This window comes from Lycorma delicatula, chromosome 6 (assembly GCF_047948215.1).
Source record: "Lycorma delicatula isolate Av1 chromosome 6, ASM4794821v1, whole genome shotgun sequence".
NCBI classification, from domain to species: Eukaryota; Metazoa; Arthropoda; class Insecta; order Hemiptera; family Fulgoridae; genus Lycorma; species Lycorma delicatula.
The window spans coordinates 144,889,527-144,901,906 of NC_134460.1; the positions used below are offsets into that span (position 1 = coordinate 144,889,527).

Genomic DNA, 12,380 nt, shown 5'->3' on the forward strand with positions numbered 1-12,380 from the left:
ATTAATGTTCAACAGTAATCGGATAGCATGTTAATATTCCATTTCCCTTTATAGTAACTTTCCATCACCAAAATGTCTTGGTGGAAACTTTCACCATGTTCGTCACTTACGTCTCCAAGGTTGTCCGGGAAGAAGTCCACATGTGAGTGGAGGAAATGTATTTTCAAAGATATATTATATCTTATAGCTCTGTATGAAGTAAGAAGTTGATTAACAATATTGTGTAATTGTCGGATTTTTGTTTTCTGAGAAAATTTTTGCAAACGTCTTTAAATTAAGCCCACGCTTTACTTTCTACATTTAACATTGAGCTAAATACATTATCTTTGACCAACTCTCTTATTTGAGGACCAACAAATATTCCTTGTTTAATTTTTCCTTCAGTTACATTCGGAAATTTTTGCCTGTTGTACAAAAATCTGGGACTATCCTTCTTCATTGCTTTTACAGAATTTTTCATTATCCTAGCTTGATATGGAGAAAGGGTAAAAATATTATTTTGGGTTCAACTAAGGGCTCATGAATAATATTTTTCCCATTTGGAGTTAATTTGCTTTGTTTCTTCCACTCTTTGGTAACATAATGTTTATCCCTAGCTCTGCTGTCCCATTTGCAAAGAAAACACATGTACTTAGTATAGCCTAACTGCATGTCTAACAAAATAGCTATAACTTTCAAATCACCCATATGTTCCAGCTATGTTTTTATAATTTATTTTTTCAAGAACATCTTTCATCACATTGTATGACTTTTTCAAATTAATACCATAAGTGATTGGTATCAAAGAATATTTATTATCGTTGTGTAGTAGAACCACTTTTAAACTATACTTGGACTAATCTATGAAAAGGTGCCAGTCCTCAGGTTTATGAACTTGTCCTAAATGCAACATAAGCTTACCAATATTTGTGCAATAAACTAAATTATTTTTATCAATAAAGTACTGAGAAAGTTCTTTTTGTCAGCTTTGAAAGCCCAAAATTTTTGTATTTTTATGAAGTAAACTCCAACCTTGCAGTCTTGATCCTAACAGTTCAGCTTGAGTTTTTGATAAATTTAAATCTCTAACAAAGTCATTTAATTCACCTTGTGATATAAGATGTGGCTTATAGGAAGATAATTCAAAATCAAAATCATTGTTGTCTTCTTCAGTACTGCCTGATTCTTCATCACTGCTTTTGAAACACACATTCACAGGTGGTTCAGGGACTGAAATAATTTCACTGTGAGGTACAGGCCTAATTGCAGATTGCAATGAAGAATATTCTGTAGTAGGTTTAGATTTTTTAGAGATTCCAGATGCCTTTGTTAAACAAAAGTAATAATCGATTACATGATCCTTTGGTTCATGCCAAACCATAGGTACACCAAATGGCAAAGTCTTCCGTGTACTTTTCAGCCATCCTCTTAAATATTCAGAACAACTGGAGCATACTATATGATCACCAATTTTACACTGAAAGTACAAATGATATGTTTTTTTTAATTAGAGATGTAATGTTATTTTTATCTGATTTTACGGTAAAATCACTACATACATAACAAAAGGCATCCACATCGTTTACACAATTTTGAGGCATTATAACACTGCACTGTAAACCAACTTAAGACAGCAATGACACTTAACAAAATTAATTCATTCCTAAATCCAGTGCTTAATACAAACAACACAGTTGTGTTTTCAGCTGCATGTTTTAACCTGCAAAGACATTATTAATCTTGTCCATAAAGGCTCACCTTCAGTATTAAATATGATGTCATAATATGCGACTAAGATATGATGTAATTCTTTGTTTAGTATTATTTATTTATATAGCTTACAAATTATGCTAACAAAGTTAAACAATAAAAAATGAGCTAATAAAATACAATATAGGAGCTTAAAATGCTAACTATACATTGAAAAATGAAAAAATCCTTTAATTAAAATTTAAAAATTTTTCAAAAATGGTGGGTGATAGAAAGATTCTGAGTTCATATTCATTTTCGGCATAAAAAAACAGATCAAAGGTTTAATTTGATTAATGTACAGACAGAATCTGATAATGACTTTCTTATCAAAACCTCCATACATAACAGCACATTTATATAATTTAAATAAATTCAAATTATTTCAGTACAGTACTGTATGTGTGGCCTAGCCATATAAAAAAAATTAATTCTTATGACTACATATTTTTATAAGTTAAAATTTTAATGTTTTAAGTTTAATATGTTATTTTTCAAAAGAAAAAAAATTATTAACTGATGATGAGGGAAACCCTCGAAAGCGCTTTTATGAAATAACTATAAGCATAAGGTAAGAAGCATTATTGAACTCTGTATTCTTGGTGGTAAAATGTTTCATACTTTTGTCTTTGATAAAATTAATATAAAAAAACCACAGATATAAAAATTAACAATTGAATAATAAAAAATAAACATAAAAGTTAATTACGCTTGTTGTAGTCGCTTTGATGCCCGTCTTCCAGGAGTTTCATGTTTGTGCTGGAACTTTGTTCTCTAAAACAAACATTTACATAATCAACAAAATATTAACCTTTTTCTTTTAAACCTAATCAGCAATGCTGATTCTTGTAATGCAATTAGCAAACAAGAAAAAATATACCAAACTTACAGACAAAATATCAATTGTCATTAGATATAATGTAATGGTTCATCCAAAAGTAACATCCAAATTATTGGTGTGGGAATACACATATGAGGGTCATTGACAGATGACTAAATTCCAATGATTCATGATCTTATTGAAGATGAAGATGATCAGTACCTTCAGGCTGGTGAAACTGCTTAGAAAGTAGGTATCAGTCATGGGAGTATCCAGTCCAATATCACAAACAAACATGGGTTTCACAAAGTCTGTGTGAGATGGGTTCCAAGACTTTTGATTCAAAATCAGAAACAGGCCGAGAAAATCTGCCAAAAGTTCTTGAATCAATTTCAGACAGACGGAAAAACTTTTTTGTATCAAGCAGTTTCATGTGATGAGACATGATCCCATCAATACGTTTCCAAGTTGAAATCAACAAGTATGAAGTGGTGTAGGGATAGAGCCTAGCTCTGTAAGACACATGCACCTGCCAGCTGAAAAAGTCCTCAAAACCATCTTTTGAAACTAGAAAGGCAAATTTCTGTCAATTTTCTCTCAAAATTGCCCTGTGAATGCTGCATACTTCTGCCAGCTCTTGGAGAAGTGAAAGCACCTACAGAAACAAATGCACAGTCAGCCAATCAGAGATGTGATTCTCCTTCACAACAATGTCAGTCCTCATACAGACATTAGATCTCAAGATAAACTGGACAAAATGTATAGTGAACCCTAGGATATCTGCCTTACACTCGAGATTTACCCCCCCGTGATTTATTTTTGTTTGGACCATAGAGGCAGTAGGAAGACATTGATTCCAGAGTGACAAAGAAGAGAGGAGGTCACGTGCAACTTGCTCATGATACATCCTCAAACTTTATGAAGAAGGAATCCACAAGCTCCTGACAAGGTCAGAAAAATGTGTAATTTCAGAAAAAATATACAGAAAAGCAAAAAGATGTTTTGAATTTTTATTCTGTACTACTAATTGTCAAAAATAAAAATCCAATTTATATCTGATTACCCTTGCATACAGAAAAAAATTTATTGTACACATAAATTTCCTACATAACCATAATATTTCTCCATCTAGCTAACTACTATACTCAGGTACTTACCTTACTACCACACGATTTTGCTTTGTACATTGCATGTCAAAGAACTCTGCCAACAAAGTTTCCATCTGGTATAACAAACGTGAAATTTGAAATGCATCGGTTTCAAAATTCTGAGTGTCAGCCAGCTCTTTACTTAAGAAAAGAATGAGTCATTTGGTAACAATGTAATGCAATCCTTGTAACAACGTTTTATATGAGGTTCTGATGTTATCATAGTTACAGATTTTGTGAAATCTGTCAAGAGAATTCCTTTATGATCCCAAAACACAAATCATGATTTTCAATTTGAAAGTACATTCTTGAATTTTTTGGGCTTTTGGGCCAGTCATTTACAATGCTGTCACTCATAACAATATTATCATAAATACAAACATTAGTGGATTACAGCAGGAATACATCCTTTCACTTACAAAAAAATTCAATCATACCATGTCGCTGACAGTTAACAACAGACTCCATACTTTATCAACCATTGCTTTACAAGCAATGAACAAAATAGGCAACAGATATGCAAGATTGTAGATTACAGGTAAGCTAAGGCTGTAAATTACTTTCAAGTACTGTACATGCACCATGTTACAAGAGAAACTGGTTTTTATTTTCAAAACCCAATTAGAATTATATTTTGGAATATGCTCTTCTCATTTTTTTTTATACAAGGTTTGATAAAAAATATGTGGAATTTTAGTTCTCAAAATATTTTTGTTTATCAATCAATATTGAGTTTGTCACAGTTAATGTACTCCCCTTCAGATATAATAAATTTGTGCCAGTGCTTCGAAGCACTTCTGGAATGCAATTTTCGGTATAGCATTTAGCTTGTTCAGCAATTCGCCTTTATCTCTCTCTTCAATATTGGCAAAACATCATCCTTTCACGATTATTTTCAGCTTGGGAAATAGAAAGAAGTCACAGAAAGCCATATCTGGCAAATACAGAGGTTGAAGCTCATAACGGTAATGTTTTTGGCCAATAATTCACAAACAAGCAATGAAGTGGGAGCAGGTGCAATTATCGTGGTGCAGTTGCAATGAATTGTTTTGCCATAAATCTGGGCCTTTTCTTTGGAATGATTTACTCAAATGGCATAGAACTTCCAGGTAGAACTCCTTACTGACCAAACATCAGGTGGCAAGAATTTATGATATACTAAGCTGTAAGTCGAAGGATACACAGTGATCAGAACCTTCACATTTGATTGAACTAGACAAGTTTTTTTCAGTCTTGATCCTTCAGGAAGCTTCCACTGGGATAATTGGGGTTTAGTTTTGATGTCATACCCGTACATCCATGTTTCATCACTAGTTATGACCTGTTTGAGCAGTTGTGGATTATCGTTCACTTCATTCAACAACTCCTGAGCAATGTTCATTTGTAGTGCTTTTGGTTTAAATTCAACAATTTTGGAACAAATTTTGCTTCACACATTTCACGTCTAAAACATCAAAAAAAAAACTGATGATGCCAATATCATCAGCAACCTCCCTGACGTGACTCGGTGATTGTCCATAATCATTTTCTTCACTTTTTTGACGTTGTCATCAATTGTTAATGTGCTGGGACATCCAGGGTGCTCAACATCTTCAATATTTTCACGGCCCTCTTGGAAATGTTTTACCACTTGTAAATGCTTGTTTTATTCATAGAATTATCACCAAAAACAAATTCAACATTTCCAATTCAGTGCTGCACTTTAGTCCATTCTTAAAAAAAAATTTACTGCAAATTCTCGGTTTAATTTTTTCAACAAGTTAAAAATCACTAACCATATAAAATCACATGTAGCCTTTTTGAAAGCCAACAATAAACTATGCATTCAATATGGCTACCAACGTTAATATACATTAGGGACAAGTGCATCATCACAATAAAAAAAATTGTGTGGACTTATTGTATGGACTTATACAGCATGGGGAATTTAAAAATTCTATATATTTTTTTATCAAACCTCAAATACTATTTTACTTATTTAAACATAACACAAAATTCAAATTATTAACTATTAAGTAACTGTATAGAACATGCTAACCAATATATTATTTCTACATAACATGTTCAGCCACCTGAATTGACTAAAAGAAATAATCTTTATTAAAACATAACAGAAATATTAAGCAATTAACATACACCTTGTTTCTACAGTTAATACATTTTTACAGCACAAATATAATCCATAGTTAACTTACTTTATACTACAGCAGCAGGTAAATTGTTTTATACGTTATACAACTTTGAGTTCGATAGTATATGAAAATAGATAACTGTGTTATAGATTGTACAACTTTAAAACTGGATAATGCATAAGATTCATTAGTTTTTAAAACTGTTACAACACAAACTGGAAAAAAGGCCTACAAAATCCTGCAGTCTATAAAAAAAAATATATATGTACATAAATTACAGAACTCTTTAGTTCTACATAACCATAACCAAATTCAGTGCCAATTAAGTAATTGAAAAAATCCCATTATACTATATCCTTTTTTAATACATATAATAAGAAATTATTGGTCTTTAGCCAATGTTCTGTATATTAGTTTTGCATAATCCTCCACAACAGTATATAGTCCACAGTGTGTAAGTAGTAATTATCATGCTAAACTCTATATTCACTAAAATCTAGTTTACTGGTTCAGTTTCTGGAAAATCTATTTTTTTTTTTTACATTATTTCATCCACTGTATCTTCCTAATTAAAACATATGCAAAAGGATATCTGAGTTCATCATAAAAGAATGTGTACTTATTTTGTTTAAGATAATGGAAGCACTTTCATGTTAATAAGTAATTAATAATGGGTGTTTCAAAAAGAATGCAACCCTAAAATTAAGAAGGTAGAAGTCACACATACGTACATTTTATTTTTCTCCCAACATTTCAGTTGGCAATACTATACTCATGGTTAGCAGCTTGTAACAGTTTAAATGACCTTCTTGCGCATTAGTGCTATACCAGTATAAATTCATCTCTATTGTGTTAACCAAATCATTTTCCAAGGACAAATGTGCGTTTAGTATTGAGACTTATTGTGCGTATAAATCTTATGAACGAGTAAAAGACGACTTTCATATAAAATTTCCCAATTCTTCAGTTCTTAATAAGTTGGCAATATCGCACTTGATTAATAAATTTTGTGAGACTGGGAGTGGACATGATTGTAAAATTACAAGTCAACTGTCACTGTTAACAGCAGAAGTTCTGATGGATGTTAAAAGAACATTTGACTCTCTTGTCCAGAAAATCACTCACAGAGTTATCTTCTCAGGTGGGGCTTTCACTATCTACAGCTTTCAAGGCTACTAAAAAATTACAGTTGTATGCTTATCGCATTGGTGTTGTTCAAGACTGAAAGAAGTAGACTGCGAAAAATGTTTACAGTATTGTTGGTTTCGTTCTCTTGTTGATGACAACAGTATTGAAATTCTGGATCAAGTTTACTTCAGTGAGTGAAAAAATTTCCTACAGAAAATTTTTTGTATCAAAATGGTGATTTCCCCTTTATTTTCCTACTACTAGCCATTTTATTTATTTATATTTTAATTTATATCTCAAAAGCTAATTGAGAAATTAACATACTTAGCCATCTTCATAAAATTTTTATAATAATAAAAAATTACACGTTAACAAATTTCAAAATGATGACCATATCAATTTTTTTAACTTTTATAATTCAGTAATTGTTAATTTTATCAAAATACTTTCTACTGGATAAAATTTAATCTTTCCATTATAAACAAAATGACACCTTATTTTATAAACCAATCATATACTTTTGGAGACCAGGTGAACTGAAGGTAGATTTTTATCTTTGGGAACATTTAAAAAGTACGGTTTACAATATTTCACTGCTCTTAGTTGTTGTGAAGAGAAATGATGATTTTCAATGTATCAAAGCTACATCAGATTTTTGAATGAGTAAAATAATCATTACATTGTCCACTATTGCAGTGTATTGCACTTAATGGAAGCCACTTCAAAGATTTGCTACAGGGAAACTGAGTAAAAATTTTATGCAATTATCTACGTCTGTTTAATAGTTATGCTATTTAAATTCTGGTTAAAATTAAATTAATTTCCTGCCTGCTTGTAACTGTACAGAGTTGATTAAATTCTACTGTTTTCCTACAATGATAAATATAATCTTCACATAAGCCAATGTTAAGGGAGATCTGCAAAAATGTCTGAAAATTGTTCATTATTAATAGTTATTTATTCAATTTCTTTTAAATAAATAAAAAGAATTTTGGAATGTGAACTATTCAGTTTTTGGTTTGAAAATCAAGGCCTATTAAATCTTTGTTTTTAGTGATTGGTATCAGCTGATGTTTTTGTTTTAGACAAATGTAAAAACTGAATTGGAACTGTTAATGTTTATTTATTGTATTGGCAAGGTTATCTGGATTGTTTTTCAAAGAACACGTTTTTATCTTCCAGTTGTGGCTCTTATATTGTTTATCGCAAATAGTGCTCAGCTATAATGATGTTAAATTGTTTATGGTGTTATTATCTCTTAATCTTTTTCATATTTATTTTTTTTGTGGACTATCTCTTTTCGTCATTGACTGGTAACAGCCTTTCTTCAATATTATTTTCAACGATTATACTGCATTTACATGAATCTAAACTGGATTGCAATTTTGAATTGTTTATTAGTATTATTTGTTTGAACATAAAACTGTGTAGTGTTAAAATGTATACAACTTTGTATCGCCAGTTGAATGATGATGTGTTTTATTATTTTTTCCTTCGTAATGTTTCCTAATCCCAAACCTGCTCAGATCTTCTCAAAACATAAATAATTTTTCACAAGTTTGATTAATTACAGCAAGCTTAATTTTATCATTAAAAGAATTAAAAATCAGCAAGATCAAATTAATTAATTTTAGTCCAAGAAGTGAAATCTGATGAAAATTATATTATCAGTTTTTAGCAATAACTCAGTTGTTAGTCAACAGATTTTCAAAAATAAGCAGCAATGTTATTTACAATGAAAATTTATCATTTTCGTTAATAAAAAGGTATTTTGATTACCAAAATATAAAAGATTATGAAACTGATTGCCATTTTAATATTTGTGATGTGTTTCCAAATGAGAAAATCAATGATAAACATGTTTATTATTAAGATTCCTTGATGCATCTTGAAAAAAATTTTCTTTACAGAACATAAAATGGTGGACAGAAGGAAAATTAAATGGAAACCACTATTTCTTTTCAAAAACATGTTTTGCTCATTTTGACATATATAATCTGAAAATGAATAGCCAGGTAAATGTTTTTGTTACATACTGTATACAATACCACTAACTAAAATAAAGCCTGATTAATTCTCTGATGAAAAATTAAATGTAATAATAAAATTTCAGTAATTAGGCATTACAATGTACTGACAAATGTGAATAAATAAATGAAATTGATATGAAGTATATGAATTGTACTGACAGTGACTGGAGAAGAAGCCATTCCTTGGACACTGCCACCACTTCCAGTTCTTTGTTGCTCTTTTAATAACTGTAATGACTTTAACATAACAGTAGCCCGAATTCTAGCATAAACATTCATAAATTCATCTCTTGATTGGGCTATCAACCAATCAGCCATTGCAGTCAACTGGCCACCAACCGATTCTGGGAACTGTGTATATGAACTGACAGAAGAATCATCTGTCACCAACTCTAAAAATAACAAAAACATTATAATTTTATAATAATTTTATAAACAATAAAATATATTAAAATGTGTATAAAAACAATGTGTAACTGTTTTCTTTTTTTATTAAGAAAGAAAATTTAAAGAAATTTAAACAATAAGAAGAGTAACAAAAAATATATCTAATGCTTAATAATGTGAAAATGTTATATATCTTATTATCCAAATACATTAACATAATAATTCTATAATTTATGAAAAAATATAATATATTATTAATAATTTTTTTAAATCTATCTTTTAAAGACCCATATCACCTCTGAATTAATAATTATTGAATATATAACTCAAATTGACACACCCAAGTACATAATTAAATAAAGTAAACTGACATTCACCTTACTTTTTCATAATGTCTACCATAGTAATTTTGTGGCAACCCACATCCACAGTTCTAATTCTTCTTTATAAATTGTTTTTTACCAAATTACAAATTAAACTAAAAGTGACAATTCAAATATATAATATATAAAATTTAAAAATTATCAAATTTATAATTTTTTTTTAAAAAAGAAATATAAAAATTTTAAAAATTAATATTAATTAAAATTACTGAAATTAAAAGTAATATATAAAAATATGATTTCAAGTAAAATAAAATAAAATTAAATAGGACAAAAACAAAATATGCTACTTGCTTGGCCAGCCAATACTGTCTATTTCATTTATTTCTTCTTATTTACATCTATTTCATTTATTTATTCAAATTTGTCAGTACATTATGCCTAATTACTGAAATGTTATTATTACATTTATAATAAGAATTATAGTATTGGCTGTCCAAACAAGTAGTACATTTTGTTTTTATCCTATTTAATTTAATTTTATTTTATTATAATTGATGTCAAGTTTTTATATACGTAACTTTTAATTTCAATAATTTTAATTAATATTAATTTTTAACATTTTTTATTCCTTTTTAAAAAATATATAAATTTGATAATTTTTAAATTTTTAATCTTAATATTATATATTTGAATTATCATTTTGAGTTAGGTGTATAATTTGGTAACAAACAATTTATAAAGAATTAGAACTGAGGATGTGGGTTGCTACAAAAGTACTATTGTAGACATTATGGAAAAGTAAGATGACTGTCATTTTACTTTATTTAATTATGTACTTTGGTAGATCAAGTTGAGTTACATATACAATATATATATACACAGCAACAGGACCAGTGTAATGGATCAGAGTGACAGATTTCTTCTAATTAAGAAGAAAAAGAAAATATTAATGAAAAGAAGAATCCAGAAGGAACTAAAAGGGATCATTTTCTTAGACTAACGGGTCCAATTAACAATATGATCTTTGTAACACAGTTGATGATTCCTCCAAAGGCTGCTGTTTGACCAGAAAGGTTACCGGACCAGAATAAGAATTTATAAAAAAAACGTAAGGGTACGGACGATGAAAATTATCATATTTCAACAATTAAAGGGATGAGGCAGGTGTATTACTTCTACAGACCAGGGAAAATGAATAATGGAACTAGCGGAAGTCAGTAATTTGGTGAGGAACTAGTGGAGAGTCAGAAGAGTTCAACGAGGCCATGTTCAGTACATTCATGATAAAAAAGTAGTAGTGAGGCTGTGTTCGGTGATTGTGTTCAGTTAAGCGTGTGGTAACAACAAGTGAAGAGTATGCCAAAAGTATTCCAGTGTGGACAGTGTTGAATGCAGGAAGTTGTTTGGCGAGTTATTGGTAAACAGTAGTGCAAGTGGGAGTATTCTATCACTCATAAAGTGTAGGGTAGTTATATTGCAAATGGTAAAAGTAATAATACTTGCAGAAAGTAGACTGTACAAACTTTAGACTGGTGTTATCTTGTTGTTAATGCAATATTAATTTCTAGCGGCGGTCATTATAACATTTTTAGGAAAGTGAAGGGTATTTTGGAATTTATTAATTTTACTGTCATTAAACAAATCTTGTCCTTTTTATTTGAATTACTCTTTTGTATGTTACATATACATATTTGTATTAGTACTAGTACTATAATACTCATTCAAGTATTATTATTATTATTTATTTTCTTTATATGTCTCTAGAGTAATAAATTGTATTATAAGAAATTTGCTAGTCTCTCAATATTCTTGTCCAACTGTGATCATGCAACAATATTATATAATAATATTATTATAATATAAATTAAATAATAGTAATTACATTACCCTCATCACTGGCAACCAAATCCAACAATGTTATAGGTGGTATAGGACGACTATGTTTTAGCAGCAACTCTTTAAATTCTCTGTTTAATGCATCACCACCGGCACTAAACAATGATGACTGAAAAAAAAAGAAAGCAAAAAAATATTAATGAAACCAGAAAATATTTTACAAAATGATGGCTTCATACAATATTAAATTTAGATATAGTTGATATTTTATAGCTGTATCCTTGAATGTTCCTTCCACTGTTCTCTTTTGTCAAGCAATTTATTCATTCTACATCAAAAGCAATTTTGCAAAGTTTGAATTTAACAATGTTTGAAATTAATATGTTTTTTTAGGTTAATTATTATAACATCTGTTTGACCTTTTCCAAACTTAATACTAAATTAAACAATTCAATGAAAATATCATTGTACATTATTTATCAAAATAATAAAGTAATAAATATCATTTAATGAATACAAATTCATCATTCAACCTACAAATAAGTGTGTAACATAAACCTTCAAAAAGTATCATTTGAACAAAATAGTTTTAAATGTAGTTTCAATACAAACTTCTGACATAAATTTTCTTATTTTTAGAAACATGTAGAATAGTTAGATTATTGAATTACTGTAAAATCTTTGCAAGTGATCGGGTTAAATTAAATGAAAATCCTAGATGTAATGGTTGTACAAAAATTCTTTTAGAATGTATAAAGATCACTCAGGAATTAAAGAGCAAATAACTGTAGAAAAATTATTAATTCAATGACAATTAATGTTACTTTTCAACATAATTCTGGCTA

The 12,380-nt window shown here is 29.3% G+C and overlaps 1 protein-coding gene across 2 annotated transcripts in view; it reads right to left on the reverse strand.

The window, feature by feature from the left end:
* Exo70 (exocyst complex component 7) overlaps positions 1-12,380 on the reverse strand; it is a 51,620-nt gene that overhangs the window by 24,168 nt on the left and 15,072 nt on the right. For both annotated transcript variants that reach the window (XM_075368747.1, XM_075368748.1), the window contains 3 exons: positions 11,587-11,704; positions 9,146-9,378; positions 2,438-2,502 (listed from right to left, as the gene is read on the reverse strand). In XM_075368747.1, the coding sequence (XP_075224862.1) occupies positions 2,438-2,502; positions 9,146-9,378; positions 11,587-11,704 (416 nt within the window). The remainder of the gene's footprint in view (positions 1-2,437; positions 2,503-9,145; positions 9,379-11,586; positions 11,705-12,380) is intronic.